This window comes from Crotalus tigris, unplaced genomic scaffold, assembly GCF_016545835.1.
Source record: "Crotalus tigris isolate CLP2741 ecotype Arizona unplaced genomic scaffold, ASM1654583v1 scf7180000017568.12009008, whole genome shotgun sequence".
Classification (NCBI taxonomy): domain Eukaryota; kingdom Metazoa; phylum Chordata; class Lepidosauria; order Squamata; family Viperidae; genus Crotalus; species Crotalus tigris.
The window spans coordinates 7,543,727-7,564,403 of NW_024096478.1; the positions used below are offsets into that span (position 1 = coordinate 7,543,727).

Sequence of the window (20,677 nt, forward strand, 5' to 3'; positions counted from 1 at the left end):
ATCTTATGAACTCACTCCTGGGTTGATCCAGTTCAAACAAAGTCTTGGGTGAAGAAAATATATAACATAGACAGGTGTGTTAGGTTAAAACCCTTTGCTCTATATTTGTTTAAGGTATTGGTTTATATAATACCGCATATAACATGCTAAAATAAGCTTTAACGTTGCAAAAGGAATAATACTTTACCTATGGTTTATTTTTATTTTTTTAAAGGAATCTATGGGCAGAAAATCATACTGTTGGGTTTTTATTCTGGAGGTTTTTAAGAAGAAATTGGAAAACCATTTGTCTGAAATGGTTTAGGGTTTCCTGCATGAGGGGTTGGACTAGAAGACATCCAAGGTCCTTCCAATTCTGTTATTCTATTCTATTCTAATATTGCTTGGTAATACTAGAAAAAAATAACACAGCATATTTGGAAGTTTCTAGATTGGGAAGGGCCATTAAAATTCTGTCATGATCAAGATCAGTCTTGTCTAGTATCTTCCAGATGCTCTGGATTATATTTTCCTTAAATCCCAACAATTCAGCCAATGGTAGGAATGATGAGAGTTCTCCAAAATATTTGGAAGGCACTGATTTGGCTAAGAATAATATTGTGCCTCCTTCTGGCACATAGTACACAAGCCATTTCTACTGATATGTTAAAGTTCTTTCCATCCAGCATAACATTTGCTGCCAAGTTGCATTCTGCATCCATTGCCTCTATTTTGGCTTGATCCTGAATGGTGCTTACATTGTTAACATATGTAGGCAATCAGTCCCACTTCTACCTTTCAATCTGCCCTCCTTGCTTAAATGTCACAGTCAGTAGTAGCTAATGAGGAATCAATCAGGATAGCATGAGGAAAGGTCTTGGGAAGATGGTGGGTTTTAGCAGATGGCTGACCAGCCTCTGCTGCTTTATAAGAAGATAATTAGATTGAAAAAGAACAGCATGTGTATCAGAACTTGCTAATTCCTACTGGTAGTTGCTGAGTAGGCTTGGACTGAGGGCAGGTCTATTGTTCCTTCAAAATTTCTCTCCTCCACTAATCAGTTGGCTTGCAGAGGGACAGTATTTGGAAAAGAGTGCTAAATCCATACTTAAACCCCAACATCTCCTAAGCCTACCAGTTAGCTGTTTGATGGGTTTGGACGATGTTGGATAAAGCAGAAACAGAAAAGACGGATATTTCAAAATCACCAAGTATGGTGAAGAGCAGCTAAGCAAAGTGATGTTCTGGACAGTTCATTCACCTTTAGGTTGGTAGCCTGGTGAACTGTCTTTAGCGAATCTTTGGAGATTCTCAGTCATCCAGGTCACGGTTGCCCCAAAGATGCTTTTTCAAGAGACAACTGGACTTCCTTGTTTTTCTTTGAAGGCATTTTGCTTCTTATCCAAGAAGCTTCTTCAGCTCTGACTGGATGGTGGCCAATGGAAGGATTTATATTCCTTGAAGACAGCTGGTCATTTGCATTCTTTTATCGAGTCGTTGAGGCCACTTGGAGGTTTATCTGTGTCCTCAACATCACCTGAGTGGTGCAAATGGGTATGGAGCCTTCTTGGAACTACTGAAAGGACTGTGTTGTAGATTGGCGATGTCATATCCCTCCCCCTCTGTTGAGAGAGGGCCATTCAATTTTGACATAGATGACCCCTCTTTGACCCCTCTTTCAAACCAGTGATCCTCTCTTTCCAAAATTTGGACTTTGCTGTCTTCAAAAGAGTGGACTTTGTCTTTTAAATGCAGATGGACTGCAGAATCTTGTCCTGATGGGTTTGTTCTCTTATGTTCTACCATGCATTTACAAAGTGGTTGCTTTGTACGGAACTGTCTTTAGAGAGTTAGGTTTTTGATTTTTTGAGCAGCTATGCCCAGCTCTTCCCTGGAAAGGGGGGGTGAAGGCCCCATCATGTTAACAGAGCAGAATGCCTAGGAACCCAATGGGAAGGGGTTCTCTCTCATTAAAGGTCACTTGATTGTGATACCAATAGAATGAGTAGCAAAGATTGTATAGCCTTTGAAAATGCCATGGACTGCTGATAAAGGAGAAAATACTGTCTTAACACCAGAACCTCATGTACTGGGGTTATGAACCTGGCAGAAAAGTAGTTTCATAGTTTCACCTGAAAAACCCCATTACTGCCTGATTCTGAGAAACTGTAGCTCCAGCTAAGAACATGATATTAAAGAAAACAGAACTTTATAGATGAAAGTCTACATTGACTAAACGGAATTGAAACCAGAAATAATGGCAAATATTTTCTCCAAGAGATCTGAGGGATAAAGTTCTAGTCAGCCGTTATGCTTGGAAGGAGTTGCCGTGGCTCATGTGCTTCCAGGTTTCCTCTAGAAAATTATATGTTTCAACAAACGTTGAACAAAATGTTGAAATAACAATAATTCAACAAACATTGTATGTATTCACAAATTTTCTTCTGATAATATACATTTGCTTTAAGCAGATTTATCAAATAAGTGGACTCCAGAGCAAGGATTTGATTTCCTAAATTAAATGTTTCTCCAAATTTTCCTTCTTACTCCTGGCATAATGAAGAAACAGTTACTTTTTCTGTGTGGGTTTGTCTTAGTAAACTTTATTTCCAAAAGACACCCCTGGAACAGCATTCTTTACCACTGGGGCACTTGTAAACTCAGAAGGAGAATTAAGCATTGGACTGCACAGATTCAACTTTCAGAAAACAAAGTTGAAGAAGAAAAGCAGGTTGCAGCTGGACATTTCAGTTCTGCTGCTACAAAATGCTCTCCAAGCCATTGCCCCAAAGTAAGAAATACAAATTGGAGGAGGTATTTCACATGATATAAAGAACAGTGGGTTGGGGAAAGGTTAAACACTTTTTCCTTCTCCTCTACAAATCTCATTTTCGGTTGCGTGCAAAATATACCTATATCTCAACAGGGGCTGATTTGTTTGCACGAGAAAGTATGACTTTCATGCAAGGATATTCTAGTAGTTTTTAGCTTCCTTATTGCCATTGACTAATGGAAGGGAAACATTGAGAGCTTGTCCTTTATATTGTCCTTCAACAGTTTTGGCATTGCATATGTACATTATCTCTGCAAATCAAATCACATTTGGTTCTGAGGAGAATCTTGAACAGAATTTGAAGTGTAGAACCCTACACCCTACATACTTACTATCAGAAGAAGATTTGGAATCTAATGTGGCATAGAGTTCATTCATTTTTAATAAGATTTTTTAAAAATGTACATTAAAAGGGTACATCTCTTTTTGGAGGGTCACCAGACCCCTGTTTCTCCTGTTTGTTAGAGCCCTGGTGACACAGTGGTAGAATGCAGCATTGCAGGCAAACTGTGCCCACAGTCTGGAGTTCGATCCTGGCAGAGTTTGAAGTTGACCCTTCCTTCCATCCTTCTGAGGTTGTTAAAATGAGGACCCGTATTTTGGGAGGCAATATGCTGACTTTGTAAACTGCTCAGACAGGGCTGTAAAGCTCTACGGAGTGGTACATAAGTCTAAATGCTATTGCTATTGTTAAAAAAACTCAATAAAATATCAGTGAAAGCATACAGCAAAGCTCCTGCTTCTAATATGATCTTGATTTTAAAGAATGTCTGGGGATCATAGTGGATAGATTTATAAAATACAAACAATGGGGTCTATAATGGGGTCTGTCCTTTATTTGGAAATACGTTCAGATACCTGGGGTGAGGACAAAGGTGAGTTACGCTGCTAGGCTAGAAGGATTAATAAAGAATAATTCAACAGGTTAAAAGATGTTTAGTCACTGACTGCTCTCACCGTGGCAAGGTTGCAAACATTCTCTGAAAAATTGTCATACTCTCTCAAGAAGAAACAAAGATGTGGGTTTAAATTATCAATTCCCTTATCCATTTATCTACAATTGTGTGGCTTTGGCTACTTTTAATTTAAGCCATTAGAATTTTCAGAGAACTTCCTCTAGATGTCCTCATAGATGCAGTAAAGCATTATGAAATATTCTTTTCATCAGGCATCCAAATGCTTGGTATCCAAATGCAAGGCTTTTAAATTAGGAAGCAAAAAACATATTTTCTAGGCAATTCTATACTCCTCTACTCTGGTGGAGTGGGTTACATATTCCCTGGGCTATTATTTCTCTTTTTCTCTTTTAAGTAAACTTGTCCAGACAACTTGCAAAAGGAAAAGGAAAGAAAGAAAGCAAGAAAGAGAGAGAGAGTGAGAGAGAGAGAGAGAGAGAGAAAGAAAGAAAGAAAGAAAGAAAGAAAGAAAGAAAGAAAGAAAGAAAGAAAGAAAGAAAGAAGATTTTCAAAATCTCCTTTAGAGTCTATTTCAGCCACTTAAATCTGATCAATATTATATGAAACATTTACGGCAAGCACATCAGGTTCAAGGATTCACAAAATGTCTTAAAGCATAAATGGAGATTCTCAGTCATCCAGGTCATGGTTGTCTCAAAGATACTTTTTCAAGAGGCATTAATGTCTGGCCTTTCTGTGCTTTTCCTTGAAGATGTTTCACTTCTCATCCAAGATGTTTCTTCAGTTCTGGGAGCATAATTTGGCATCTAATCCTGATTAATTTCACTGGTACTTTTTGTATCATGGATCCTTTCAAAATTGCAGCAAGCCTGCAAAAACTAACCATAAAGAAAAATTTAGATAGTGTGCCAACCTAGTAAAATTATGCCATGTAAATTACAACCTTTGTACCTAAATTACGTGTATTAGTGGTATTGTAAGTAAATTTATGCACCATCTTTTAGGACAATGTTTATTAATTTGTGGTAAAAATGTTTTCATAGAACTGGAAAAATTACTTTCATAATGAATCCTGCTGTTGATTTAATATCCATAAATCCTAATACCTAGAAATCAATGCAGCACAAGACATTAATCCAGTTCATGCCATAACCTAATAGGTTTGTTATTGCAAAACACTGGAAAATTAATGTACGTATTAGTCTGGATGAGTGCATTAATATTTGTAATTTCTTTGGCTGAAAAATTAATGCACCAAAGACCTCTGAAAAAACTCCATATGAAAAGCATATTTACTTAAATCTAGTCACCATTTCAGTTTTTAATTTTTGGCCTTTTAGTATAACTTTTTAATTTCTCTTTTCGCTTATTCATTTTTGTTTTCATAATTTATTTTCAAATAAGGAAATGTTTTCATATTCCCTTTGGCTCCTCACGTCGCCCCACACTGTTGCATATTGATCAAATCACCTTCCTGTTTTCTCTTTTCCTAAAACAAGACTTGGGAAATTAAGAGGGTTCAAAAGAAAAAATGTGCACTAGCAACCCTTTTTGTTTTGCAAACAAAGTTCTGGAGATCCTGATGGGCGTATCATCCTCCCTATTATTGGTTTGAATTTTTAAAAGAATCATTAATGCTCGGGAGAAGTTTCTGTAAAAATATTCCACTTAAATGATGTTTGTTTTCAAAATACAAGCAAATGTGGACGGGCAAATTAGTGGCAATTATATGGAGGTAGATAAAAAGCCTACTGAACTGAACCCAAGACCATTCATCTCCTCCTATCAATATGGGATTCAGTTCAAGGAAAGAAGAAGGCAAAGAGCCCAGGTTTGAAGCATTATAGAGTTTGATTTTTTTTCTTCATTTCTATCCATCAAGATGTTTTGTGGGTTGAACTGAGAGATGCTGGGAAAGGGAAGGTATCCTCCAACTGCCCCAGGCAATTTCAGCAGCTTTAATTTTGCTTTAGAGAAAGTTGTTGGTGATGATTGTTCTCTTTCTCTTTCTCTCTCTCTCAATCCCTCTCTCTCACACTCTCTCTCTCTCTCACACACACACACAGAAAGAAAGACTTTTAGAGAATGCAGCTTCTCCAGAGTCTCTGAAATTTAAATTTGAGAGGAGAAGGAGATTAATAATTATTGCTGGATGCCACCAAATAAGTACGGTATATAGATCAAGGTATACTTGAGCAAGAAAATGCTTCTGTTCTACTCTTGATCTAACTGATTATATGGGTAACACATATTGCAGAATGTGAACCACTATTCTCATTTTTTTAAGCTATGCAAGCTGATTATTAATCATTCTTAAGCTGAGAATAAAGAAACTTCTTGCATGCAGCTTACTAACATGTATTTAGGATAGTTCCTGCTGTTGGTGAGTAAATAAATGCAACATAGGTAAAAATGGTTTTAATTAAGGTGTGGATATGGAGGTAGTGAATTCTAGATTGAGAATAAAGGTTTCAGCAATATAAAGATTTGCATGTTGTTATCATGTTCTAACTACGCAAGGCCGAACCTGTGCATGATGAGAATAGAATAGAATAGAATAGAATAGAATAATAACTTTATTGTCACTTTGAATGTACACTAATCAGCATACATTAAAATGAAATTTCATTGCATACAGCTCTCAAAGGGTCACCACCTCCAATATACACTACATAAGTATGACAAAGATAAATAAATAAATACAGAATTATGCATATACCCACATATATTATATGACACAGAGAAACAACACAGTCTAGTTCGGATTATGTATATACATGTGCATGATGAGAAAAACGAATCTTGCAAGTTTACCAGATGGATGGCAGATTTCAGAAAGTAGTCTTTGTTTTTTGGGGAATGTTAAACTTTATACACATAGACATTCTGTGGGCAGATTCTACCTTCTGGATTTTCACAGATCAATCAGTCAAAACTACTTTAGGCTTAGAACTCTCATGGAAGAATTCTTCTCATGTCAACCACAAAAATAAAAATAAAATAAAATGAAGATATCTTATAATTTTTCTTCAAATAAGGAAAATTCCAAAGACTATTTCATCAGCATCGTACACAAAGGTTTTTTTTATAGCATTTTCAAGTGTTCAAATTGCATTATAAACATTATTGACTTGCAAACTTTATAACCATCCCGAAAGGTAAGTTAAAATTATTGTCTTCTCTATTGCTGGGGTGAGACAGGCAGGCAGAAAAGAATAGCTTTTTCAAGATTGCCTGGTAGATTATGGTAAAGTAAGAATTTCAGATTATATATCAACCTTCTTCATTACAGAGGATCCTCACTTAACAACAGTAATTGGGACAGGCGACTCTGTTACTGAGCCATGTGATCACGAAGTGCAATGTCACGTGATCACGCTGACTTATGATAGCAGTTGTGGCAGTTGCATTTCCCATAAAACTAATCCTGCATGATTATTAGGAACAACACCGTAGGATCACCACTGACCTTACTTGTTTTCCAAAGCACTAGAGACAGGACAAGAAACAATGGATGGAAACTAATCAAGAAAAGAAGCAACCTGGAATCAAGGCAGAACTTCCTAACTGTGAGGACAATTAACCAATAGAACAACTTTTGCTGTCAGAGGTTTTGGGTGCTTCATCACTGGAGGTTTTAAGAAGAGATTAGACAGCCACCTGTCTGAAATGGTACAGGGTCTCCTGCTTGAGCAGGGGGCTGGACTAGAAGACCTCCAAGGTCCCTTCCAGCTCTATTCTGATTGTCAGAAGCCAGCACTGAAAGTTGTGAAGGGTGATCACATGACTGCAGGATGTTATGGCCATTGTAAATGTGAGCCAGTTGCCAAGAGCCCAAATTGCAATCACGTAATTAGTGGGCACTGCAACAGTCATAACTACAAGGAGTGGTCATTTAGCTTAGAGATATATGAAGCTGTTTCAGAAATGAAATTGCTAGTGTACGGCAAGGTGTTTAAAGCTGTTATTTGATTTAGAGTTGGCTTAGAGTTCTGTCCCATTAGTGCAGACACTGTATAAATAAAATGGAAGATCACCAGTGGAGATACAAAGAAGCCAAACAAAATTTTCTTCGTATTATTCTGAAAAGAAGTGTCACTTATCACTGGCTTATATGATTATTCTCATATGGTCTTTAAAAGAAAATTGTAAAGATCTTATATTAATTCTGCTAAAAGTGACTGTAATAAGTATTGTTCCTCAATATATACCTAAATTTAAACTATTTAAAAAAATTAAACTGTACAGAAAACATAGAAATTAGCATTGCTAATTAAACAAGTTAAACAATTGATCTCAGATAATATGTTCATTCAATAAACATTTATACACATTTCAGAATATGATCCAGTTGTATTATATTTCCTGCCATCCTGTGCTTTCAAAAAATTATTTCTATTTTTTTTTCTGTCTATGCATCCATATACAGTACTGAGGATTTTTTAAAAAATAAAAATAAAAAAATACGCAGAGAATAAATAGATAGGGAAAGACACTCATCTATTTTCAAACACCATTCAAACCATCCTACAGCCTTTTTCAGAAAGCAAGCCCAACTTCAGGAAACTAAAAAGCAGAAGTGAAAAAAATATCAGCATTAAAGTCTAGATTAGAAGATACACGGGCCCATTCCTGGCCTGCTGGAAGATTGCAGAGGTTGCAAAAGGAAAAATAGCACATTTCTCTAGATCAAGTTCTATAAATTATAGAATGTATAGATATTCTTTTCAGCACAGGGAGGAAAGAAAGAGCTAACGGGAAGCTGCATTCCTTAGAAGCAATATATAATTGATTACTGAACACATTGCTTTTAAAATTACTTGTTCTACTTTTTAGTATAATAAGTTATTTATTGGAATTCTAGGTGGGATTCTTTTTCCCAAAGACCAGAAGATCCTACAGCTAATCCTTGATTTACAGTGGTTCGTTTAGTGACCGTCTGAAGTTACAAAGTCATTGCAAAAAGCAACATACGATTTATCACACTTATGACTGTTGCAGCATCCCTATGGTCATATGATCAAAATTCAGATGCTCGGCAACTGATGCATATTTATGAAGGTTGCAGTGTCCTGGAGTCACGTGATCACCTTTTGTGATTTTCTGACCAACAAAGTCAATGGCGAAGCCGCGTTCACTTAACAACCGTGTTACTAACTTAACAACTGCAGTGATTCATTTTACAACTGTGGCAAGAAAGGTCGTAAAATGGGGCAAAACTCACTTAACAAATATCTCACTTAGCAACAGAAATTTTGGGCTCTATTGTGGTCGTACTATTTTTTTCTGCAAGAATTCTGCACAGTAAAAAAAAAAGAATTCTGCACTGTCGTTGTGATTCTTACAGTAATATGCATGAGTATAACTGTATCTACACATTAATGAACACATGCTATAGAAATTTAGTAATAGACTCTGAAGTTTTCTTGGTAAGTTTTTTGGAAGAGAGGGAGGGAGGGAGGGAGGGAGAGAGAGAGAGAGAGAGAGTTGGCTTCACGCCTAAGGTGCAGGCTGGCTCCAGAAATTGGGCAATGTGGGCAAATTCATATCCAGGTGTCCGCTACATTTTAGTTCATCTTCCAATTTTTGTCAGGAATTTCAAAAAGGTGCCTCTCTTGCTTTTTTTCTTCTTCAGGTTTTTGAGCTTTAAACTTATGGTTTTCAGCCTCAGGCATTTTTTTTTCTTTTCTCAGACATTTAAAACTTATATATACACATCAATTTTAATTACCTCATCTCTCATTGTTGTTATATGGCAATAATTCTGCAAAATTATATTTGATCTTTGAGTCAGCATGCTGGCTTATGGAGGACACTGCTACTGCTTCTCACTTTTTGTGTTTTACAAAAGTTGTTTCAGTTTTGCCGCCCACTAAAATTTGCTGTCCTTAGGCTGCTACCCATTCAGCCTTAGCCTAGAGCTAGCTCTGCTAAGGCGGGACTAGAACTCATGTTTTCTCAATTGTTAGTCTGGTGCATTAAATATTACACCAAACTGGTTCTCTTAGCAAATATACTCTTTAAAAAAACACGTTGGACATTCGTGTTGAGTGGCAATAAAAGGAAATTCAACCGATTTGGGGCAAACACTCTCAAATCACCTAAACAGTTTGCTAAATAATCTTGCAGAAGGACAGAATTAGGCTGTGATAAAAAGTCTGATTACTATCATACTGGAACCACTTGGACCGGTATAAACTGAACATACCTATTTAAACTTTCCTAATGTTTTTGTTTTATACTATTGCAAATGCTTTTAAAAGGTTTGGGATGTAGGAAAAAGGTTATCAACTTTTTAAATCTTGTACAATAGCTCAGGTGTTCTCAAATAATAGTGATGATGATAATAATACCATTAAAATTAAATGGTTTACATCAGAGGAAGAAGTGATAAGAAAAATCCTGGACTGTGCTGAGATGGACAAATTAACAAAAGAGATAAAAGAAAAGAAAGACACAGAATACTATATAACATGGAACAAGTGGTATGACAGGTTTGAGACTAGAAATAATAGAGGAGAATAAATATGGAAAGGTCAAAAGTGAAAATATGTGTATAATATTGTATAACAATAATAATATGAATTATTCTTAGTAAGAAGTAGAATATGAAGGAAGAAAAATGTAAATAAGAAACAACGGGGCAATAAGGACAAATATTCTAAAGAAGAATAAGGGGGGAAATGTAAATAATAGAGATTACTGTTACGTAATCGCTGTTAAAAAAAGGGGGAGGAGTATATACGGTGTGTGTATGTGTGTTATGTTTTGCTTTGTTTTGTTTTGTTGGTTAAAAATAAAAATAAAAAAAATTAAATGGTTTAAATCTCAGCATTGCTAAAGCTAATAGGGTGTCAAGCAATTTCTTTTGTATGTTTTTAAGAGATTGCTGAGAACAACATCTCATGAAATTTGACAATCTTCTGAGATTTAAAATACTTTTAAAAAGGGAAAAAAATTAAAAAATAATTTGGGAGTTTGATATATGCCTTCTGATGGTGCTGTAAGCACAGGATACTAGAGGTTATGTCGACAACCAACACGCATGATGAATACATTTAAGTTAATATGTAGAAGCAACTTTTATGTTCAAAATATTAGTGCTGACTTTTTATGGTTGAATAGTTCCCTTTTTTATTGTCAGACAGATATAACAATATAGCTTCTGTAGTAACAGTGCAGCAATGCACCATCAGATTAATATTCAACTGTCCCTGTGTCTAAGTCAGGCACTCTGCTTTAAAAATATCTGTGCATCCTCTTTTCAGCTACTTTGGAGTCATGGAAAGTGGCACTGTCTCTCAGAAGTCCGAGAACAGCAAAGACATATCCAGTTTGCCTTCTTCACAGTCTTCACAATTGTCTTCCTACACACCCGTCAAACTCGAAGAATATGAAACATCAGGCTTCAGCATCAAGAAGCTTCTCACAAAAGCCAAAGAGAACTGTAATTGCAACCAACAAAGTGTCCTCACCTTCTTTCATCAGTTGTTCCCAGTAACCAAGTGGCTTCCTCGTTACAATATCAAGGAAGATCTGCTGGGAGATGTCATCTCAGGCTTGTTGGTAGGAGTGGTGTCCATCCCTCAGTCTATCTCCTATGCTATCCTTGCAAGCCAGGATCCCATTTATGGGCTCTATACCAACTTCTTCTGTGCTATTATTTACTTTGCCATGGCTACGTCACGCCATAATTGTGTCGGTTCTTTTGGGGTCCTTTGCTTGATGATTGGACAGTCAGTAAACCGGCAACTTACTCTGGCAGGATATGATTTGGACATGGATACAGATCTCATGGCCAATGCCACAATGAATGGCACGGTTACCTGTAACAGAGGTTGTTATGCAATCACAGTGGCAACCACTCTAACTTTTTTGGTTGGGCTTTATCAGGTAAGATAAATTACTCTTTCTTTTAAAAGAATTTCTTTCTATGTAAGTGTCCATCTACCTAGTATGAGCAAAAAAAAAGCCTTTATATTTAGTGTTGTGAAGAGTCTTCATTCAAAGCGAAAAAAATTAATGCTCCTTCTTGTACAAACAAGGGTATCTCTACATCAGTGGTTCTCAACCTGTGGGTCAGGACCCCATTTGGGGTCGAATGACCATTTCACGGGGGTCGCCAAACAACGGAGTCCACCATTTCCCCCCCCCCTTTTCCTTAGCTGTGCTACTCCCTTTTATTCTATTGGCTTTTGAAAGCCAATAGAATAAACTCTCTTGAATAGAGTCTAATTCTATTGGCTTTCAAAAGCCAATAGGAATTGTCCAGGCTGTCTCTGCCCTGCTGAGCCCGCCAAAAGTCCCATTCTGCAAACGGTGCTGCACCAGTTGAGTAGTCATCAACTTATGACCGGTTGGGTGTCACGGCATTAAAAAGGTTGAGAACCACTGCTCTACATGAAATTCATAGGCTATCCAGGACTTTAATAGCATGCATCTAATTGTCCTGAGGATTGATTTTGGCTTTTGCATGTAAAATATTTAGGTATTTATTTCAAATACTTTAATATGATTTCAATCATTGTAAGCCCTATAGTATGTCTGAGTTACAGACTGTTTTTGAAAAGTTGTTCTTTCTAATATTTTATCAAACTCTTGTTTGTTCCAGATCTGACTATAACTAGTAATAACAGACAAAAAAAAATGCAAGTTGAGATCTATCACCTTCTTTTTCATTGCATTTATTTCTGAATTATGAATTCTATTTACTTTTCCTTTCAGATTATTCTAGGGGTCTTCCAGTTGGGCTTCATATCCGTTTATCTCTCAGAACCTCTTCTGAGTGGGTTTGTGACAGGGTCCTCCCTTACCATTCTCACTTCCCAAATGAATCTTCTGTTTGGACTGAAGATCCCTCGGCATGATGGAATTGGCTCCCTTATTTTAACATGGGTTGACATCTTCAGATACATTGGGAAGACCAACATCTGTGATTTGGTCACCAGCCTGGTGGCTTTAATTCTAATTGTGCCAATAAAGGAAATTAACAATTTATTTAAGGACAAAATGAAAGCTCCATTTCCTATGGAACTCCTGGTGGTAATTGGAGCCACACTCCTGTCACATTTCCTTAACTTCAATAGTAGATACAAATCTAAAATTTGTGGTACAATTCCCACTGGTTTCAAACCACCTGCTGTCCCAGATCTGAGCCTTGTGCCAAATCTAGCAGTTGATGCTCTACCTATTGCCATCATTGGTTTTGCTATGACAGTCTCGCTGTCAGAAATATTCGGCAAGAAGTATGGTTATCCTGTCCAAGCCAACCAAGAGATGATTGCCATTGGGATGGGAAATCTGATCCCATCTTTCTTCTACTGCTTTGTTTCCTGTGCAGCCTTATCAAAAACCTTGCTGAAAGAATCAACAGGATGCCGTACTCAAATATCAAGCTTGATATCTTCAGCTGCATTGCTCCTGGTATTATTGTGGATTGCACCTCTCTTCTATTCACTGCAAACTTGCATCTTGGGTGTGGTTACAATTGTTAACCTCAGGGGAGGATTGCGGAAATTTGCTGATGTACCCAAGATGTGGCGGATCAGCAAAATAGACACCATAGTCTGGTGGGTAACCATGCTGTCCTCATCTCTGATCTCCACAGAACTGGGCCTTCTGATAGGCGTCTGCTTTGCTCTGCTGTGCATCATCTTCCGTACCCAACGGCCCCGAGCCACCCTTCTAGGTAAGGTGAATGACTCTGAAATCTATGAAGATCAGTTCATTTACAAGAGGATCAGTAGCATTGCAAACATCAAGATCTTCCGCTTTGATACTTCTCTTTACTATGCAAACAAAGACTACTTCAAAAGTTCACTTTTCCAGAAAACAGGGGTGAATCCTGGCCTAGTTGCTTCTCTACGACAAAAAGCTCAAGCTAAAGCAAACCTAACCAGAAATCAAAGTTGTTTTTCTTCCAAGTTTAATTGCCTAAGGGGAACCAAGACCCCAAAGGCTTCAGCAGATGCTCCCGAGACTTCGATAGACATGCATACCTTGATCATTGATTGTGGAGCCATGCAATTTATAGACAGTGTAGGCCTCAGTTTGCTGAAGGAGATGCGTCAAGATTACAAGAAGATTGGTATACAGGTCCTGCTGGCCAATTGTAACCCATCCATACGGCGTTTGCTCCAGGCAGGAGGATGGCTTACTGGGATGCAGGATCCAGAGTTGCTCTCATTCCATAGCATACATGCTGCTGTGCAGTTTGCAGAGAAACAGGATCAAACTCAACAGACAGACAGTGTGGCGGTAACAAATGTTTTCGGACCAGAAACTGAGGATGTTTCAATAGCCTTGAGTCTGGAGGAACCCCTCTAGGCCTGCATGAACCAAGATGTGAACTTTTGAGGAACTAGTTCAATAGTTATTTTATCAAGAAGAAAAAGGCCTGGCTGCCAATAACCTAAGATAACATGCGTTTCAGTTGTGACAAGCTAAGATGGTGGCCTTTTCATTCCGGAGAATAATTATACTCTGTTATTACATTGCCACATAATCTTTGTCCCTGCTATGGAGATCAAATGATGTGGGAAAAGCTGCTTAATTTCTTTACTTAAAGCAACTATTAAAGGGGAAGAAAGGAAGACCTTCAAAGTAGGAGCTTAATTATATTTTAATCCTGCACGAAGCTGGACCAGTATTTAATCAACGAAACAATAATGAATATATAGATAGGTTGGGAATCATGAAGTAGTGAGTCTGACCTACATATGCAACTCAAGAAAGTCAGGGTCTGAAACTGATAGTCTTTCAATGGCTGTGTCAATTTAAGAAGACACTCCCTACAAATAAAAAATGTATATTACCACGAATGTTTCCAGCTTTGCTTTGCTACTTATAGATTATCTACAAGAAAAACAAATGGTAGGAGATAAAGAACATAAGCCTGATAGAGAATAGACAACTGGCACCTACAAGAATTAAGGACTACAAGTCCCATCAATCTTAGCTATTCAGTTTGGTCAGGGATGATAGATCTCTGATCCAACTGGAGAATGACAAGTTGCTTACCTATGCTTCAAAAATGGCTGATCCTAGTGAAAGAAAGCAATTGTCCATGAGTAGCGTCATTCATTTTATAAGTTTAAACATTGTTAGCACTATACCTGTGCTCAGGGAGGGGACATGTCTTTAGTTGTTATATTATATTATAACAATTCAGCCCACTGGTTTCCCTAGACAAGCATTTTCTTATCTGACAAATCTGGCTTTGCTAAACTATCAAGCAAAGAGGAAACTCTATCAGAAATCCTTTTAACTGGCACCAACAGGCTGAACCTGTTCTTGAACAGAGAGCAGAAGAGAGTCAGAAGAGAATGGGAAAGTTGGTATTTGTTCAGAAAGGAAATGTAAAGTAACATAGCTTTTACCCAAGGAAAAGGATATTCTACTGGATAGTAGAGAACATTGTATAATCTTACAGATAAATTAAGGTGATCCTAAGAATGCAGCAGGCTTTAAATGGCTTTTGAAACTGACTTGCTGCTTGTTATCCTTAAAATTACTTTCCTTTTTTCTGTCACTTCTTTAAAAAAAGTTAACTGTGGCCATTTCTTCTGAAAGGAAAAAGGGGCTGCATAGAGGTGGTGGGAGTGATGTCACTCTCTCTCCTTGCTGCCCTCTGCAGATTCTCCGACCTCTTTGCTAGCCTGCAAGTCATGCAGACTATTACAAAAAAAAAAAAAAAGGAGGAACAGGAGAGGCCGGACGTCCTGCAGCTGATGTGCTAAACTACAACATTGAAAACTGAGCTTTAGGATTAGAAAAAATATGTGCAGAAATAGCGCAGGAGCCGTTAACAATAAGATGAGGCTGTTTCCCAGGAAAGAGAGCTGAAGAAATTAGTATTTCCAAAAGGGTTTAGTAATCCCGTGTATTTATCTCATAGGGATTTTTTTTCTGTAAAGAACTAAATTATTGATATGCTGTTCTCCCTTCTATGAAATGCTTCCTTATTTTACTTTATTTTCTTGTATACTAATGAAACAAATAAAAAAATCAAATATCTGAAATGTTTTTTGTGTCATTTGTTTTGTATACTCCTTATTCCTCTTGCTTCTATGATTCAACATTGCTCCAAATGATCTATGTGCTGCTCCACTTTATCCTCCCATTCCACATTGCCTGAGCATAATTAATCATGTCGGTGACATGAACGAGTTGTGTGTGTGTGTGGGGGGGGGTTGTTTCTAAATTTCCACAAAAAACATCCTCTCCTTTCCAAGAATGCCTATTCGGCTGCTCTTACCATGAAGATACCGTCTGAATTGTTTGAAGTTTGCTTCTCTTCCTGATTTTGGAAGCAGGGAAAGAACAAGTTTGCTTCATCCCTCAGATCAGAACCTCGTAACCGAATATAAACATACTTTACCAATATAAACGAAAGGCTCTGTGTATCAATATTACTTTTCATTGACCACCAGAGGGCGAGAGAATGACACAGGAAAAATAGAAGTAAGGTTTCTGGGTATTGAGAGAATTATAAAAATGAGCAGGATTTATTGCAATATTTATTTAGCATTTATTTATTATATTATAATAAACTCTCAGGCAATTAGAAAATGTACTGTACATGACCAGAAGGGCTTTGTTTAAAAAAATGATTAAAAAGTAGATATTTGTTTTCCTCTCAGTGTAAGCACATGTAGGAAGAAGCTCCTATTGGAAGAAGAATTTCTAAGATTATTTGCCATTGGGAGAATGGCAAATAGCACAATTTCTAAAGTGATATTTTTATTTGAAGGCTAGATTCTAAAGTGATATTTTGTATCAGCCCAAGATGGAATTAATAATACTAAATCTGAATGTGTGAATATTATAAATAGATATTTGGGGCTTAATGATGGAAGGCACATGAAAATAAATGGTTGCTTTGGATTTTTCCCAAAATTTTACATCCAGTGGTATCTTCATGGTACATATACCTTGAAGGCTCATTAATAGATAGATTTTTAAAACAAAAAACAATAAAAACCCTTTAGGCAGACAAAGAATGTATTTTGTTAAGCACTTTGGATAATTTTGCAATGGTTTGTTTTGTAACTAGAAGCAACATATATAAATATTAGAGCTCTACAAAAGCACCTGAGAAGGGTGCCTCCTCCTTCAAAAGAGCAATATCTTTGGAGGCTGTTTTCCTCAATTGTCTGAACACAGATTTGCAGAGCATTTGTACATGTGCATATGCTCATAGAAGCAGCCAAGGAAATTTTTTTGAAGCAGATCAACAAGTTTTTCAAAGACTTTCTTCCTTCACTTGCATGAATACACTTTGCAGAACACCCTTTCAAAAGCATTGCACAACCTCAGTAAATCCCAATTTGAATATCAAATCTGAAACTTTGCTTTCTAAGAAAAGCCACAATTGATCTTTAAGGTATCTTTCTTGGAAAAGCAAGTAAGTAGTCCTAAGAGGCAATTTTGAAAGTTTCCTCGCCACTTCAGTGATCATTGGGAAGAGAAGATTTTCTTATAGATCAGCTTATGCTAATAGCTAGTTAATAGAAAACTCAGAGGAGAATCTTGCTGTGAAGGGATGTGAAATATTCCTTAAGATTCTTTACTGAAAGGAGTGCTTTTAAACTTCCTTTAGTGATGAAGCAGTGAGGTGGCCAAATGTTTGATAAGACAAAATAAACCAAGATGATGTCTCAATTAGGAATGTATATATGTATATATGGCTGAATGTATTAGACCAGTGGTGGCGAACGTATGGCACACGTGCCAGAGGCAGCACTCAGAGCCCTCTCTGTAGGCATGCGAGCCATGTCCTGAAGATGGCAACCATCTCTCTTCAACCACATGCCCGCTAACTCACCGAGGTCCCATGTGGCATGGCTGGTTTCCCTCACCCCTGTCCCTTCTGGCCTCGCATGCTCTCCTTTTCCCGGGCATGACCCACTGCATCGCCTCCTCAGCTGTCGGCTGGCCAGTCAGCTCAGAGGCGGCTTCTCTGAACTGCTGGCAGCAGGCTGCACCAGTCGACGGGCTGGCAGCCTGTGGCTACTGACAGACAGCGTCAGCTCCCATGTGCTTGCTGGCCTCTGTGTGTGGGGGCCGATGATGTCAGGCAGCAGCTGCCCCCGCCCCTGCCTTGCCTTGCCCTGCGACAATGGCACTCCGGCTCTGCCTCACCTTACCCTGCAGGATGAGCCTTCTACTCACAGCCCCACCTGCCAGAGACCACCTGGATCTCCCCAACCCTGCTCGGCCCACAGAGGCATCCCTCCTGAGCAACATCGAGGTGACCATGCCCACCTTGGCTACACACACCCAGTTTGCCATGACTACAGCCACACTCACTCAGTGGGCCATGCCCACCTGGCACCCGGCAATAAATAAGTGGGTTTTGAGTTGCAGTTTGGACACTTGGTCTCTAAAAGGTTCGCCATCACTGTATTAGACTGTCATATATAAAAAGAGTCAATTTTCTTAGTGATGAAGGCAGCAGGCTAGAAAGCAGGAGACAATGATTCAACAATGACTCAATGACTCAAAGGCAAAAATGAAAGGTTGGTCTCCTTCAAGTAAGCTCAACTCCAAGTTATGTTATGGACATTAGGACACAAAGGAATTAATGATACACATTATGTTAGAAATTGAATGGGATGACCAGGTAAGAAATTTGTGGGGTTTGGTAATTCTGCAAAAATGGCAAATTCCATGATGGATAGTATTAGGAAATAAATCAAGAATTGTGGTAGCCATATCTTTATACCAAGCTATCGTACAATCAATCTCTTGCAGAATTCTCATCAATATATTTCCAAAACGGCTAGAAAAGTGCATAAATGAGCAATCAAAATAGCTAAGACATTAGATCCACTATTTTACTTCACTGTGACAAAAGGTTAAGGGATTTAACTAGAATGTGATCCATCTAATGAAACAGAATAGTGGGAGCTTCCTGAAAGAAGAGAATTGTAACTGAAATTGAGACATACAATCACCACTGTTTGTAAGGCAACCAAAAAGGAGTGTAAAGGGGGATTAGACTAACATTATGGCAATGAATGTTAATTGAGATGACTATATATTGTGGAAATCATATTCAGAAAGGTACTTTATTTGTGAGCTTTCTCTGGATTATTACAAGAAGGGAGCTTCTAAAATAAAAAATGGCAAAAGAAGAACAAATTGGGAAGTCTTCTTTGCCTGTTCTTCAGTTCATGCTCAATATTTTTCATTTATTTATTTTTTAAAAAAGCAAAACTGAAAGAAGCATTGTAAAATTTCATGTAATTTGGGCTTAAAATTCTGGAGGCACATAATTAATCTCAGATGAATATATCAAGGGAGTGTATGTAACTGCTTATGGAGATTAAATTCAACAGTTGGAAGGGAGAAGAGACTGAAAGGTTTCCTGAGACAATTCACTTGGGAATTGCCTAACTCAGCAGTATCCATTCAAAGAAAGTGCAAATATAATTTACTGGGACCATTGACTACTAAAATATGAAATGAAAAAAGGTATGTAGCAATTTCCCCTCAAAAGGTTATAAAGAATGGACAAATTTAGATATCATGTACATTCCATATTGGCATCCACAATACAGAATTTGCTCTTCGGTTCAAGACTTGATACTATAATGCCAACACTGCATAACATCAAAAAACTTTGAGTTGTACTCAGAAGATTTACATTTTCCACCCCTTTAAGATATCACAAAAGTTAAATTCAACTTCATATAAGCTAAGACTGTGCCCCAGTGGCAAGAGGCTATTGAAACTACAGCTCATATCTTACTATCCTTTACTTTCTATAAGAACTCACAGACTCATCTCCTAACACCTCACCTGAAAAAATTCCCAGAAAACACCAATCTTTTAAATGTATAATTGCTGTTATTGGATCAATCCGTTGTAGTCTCTTTGACTGTAGCTACATTTTATTAAACTGTCTGCAATTTTAGGCAGATTTTAACAGTCTACTGACAATCTACCACTAATTGTTAAATATTATCTTGTCTTTATTTTATTTTATCTTTTTAATGCTTCTTATTTGTAATGCTGGATTGCAACTGTAATATAAATTACTGCACATAAATCAGAGTTGGAAGGAAACTGAGCTAAAAAAGGGAGAAGGTGATGAAAGACCTGAAAATATAACCAAGTGCTTTAGACAAGGAATGGACATTAAAATGCAGAATTAAAATCCAAAATTACACTCATTGCTGTAGTGATCGCTAGGTTTATGGATGCTAAGATGAATCTGAACAAGGAACAAAACTTATACAGGTTTCTTTCTGAATATACTGTAGATATAACTGTACTGTACATGTACATGTGCTGTACTGAATGTACTGTACCTGTGTTTATATAAAACACATGCTTATATTAAAACTGTATCAAAACAAATGTTCTTAGGATGCTTAAAAACACCAAGTAAGAATGTGACCTGCATTCTTTGTAGGAGGAATCTGATCTGAAAATACAGCCAGATTAGCCTGTAATCCTGCCCATATTCAATTGGAAGTTAACCTCATTTATTTGCAGGGAGATGAACTACAACGTACATGGATTTAGATATAACGATAGATGGCTAATCAGGTGAAAATGAGGCATATTCAGGAATTCCACAGTATGGGTTCTACAGAATGTAAACAATCTTAGTAGATTACTATTAAGAAATTTATAGGGATAAAATAGTCTCCATTCGGAATTGAATAATTTGTCACTGTGGTGTATCCAAATTAGTAAATTCTCAGGTGTACCTTCAGTAGTAACTACATAATTTTCTTCCAAAATGAACAAGGAGTCTAAAAATGAGCAAGGAAGGTAATGTATTATTCTTCTGATAGTCTACAACAGTGATGGCAAACTTTTTAGAGACTGAGTGCCCAAACTGCAACCCAAAACCCACTTCTGCATCGTCGAGTGCCGGGTGGGTGTGGCCAATTGAGTGAGCGTGACCCATTGGGTAGGCGTGGCTGTGGTGGTA

The 20,677-nt window shown here is 37.5% G+C and overlaps 2 protein-coding genes across 2 annotated transcripts in view; both read left to right on the forward strand.

Annotated features, from left to right (window-relative positions):
• LOC120312286 (sulfate transporter-like) overlaps nt 1–11,084 on the forward strand; it is a 37,452-nt gene extending 26,368 nt beyond the window's left edge. Inside the window, exon 4 of the mRNA XM_039352818.1 lies at nt 10,998–11,084. The gene's annotated coding sequence lies outside the window, so the exon portion shown is untranslated. The remainder of the gene's footprint in view (nt 1–10,997) is intronic.
• LOC120312277 (sulfate transporter-like) lies at nt 5,540–15,699 on the forward strand. The gene is made up of 3 exons (XM_039352796.1): nt 5,540–5,560; nt 10,998–11,622; nt 12,454–15,699. The coding sequence occupies exons 2-3, from the start codon at nt 11,011–11,013 to the stop codon at nt 14,053–14,055; spliced, it is 2,214 nt and encodes a 737-aa protein (XP_039208730.1). The 5' UTR covers nt 5,540–5,560; nt 10,998–11,010; the 3' UTR covers nt 14,056–15,699.
• Nucleotides 15,700–20,677: the final 4,978 nt, after the last annotated feature.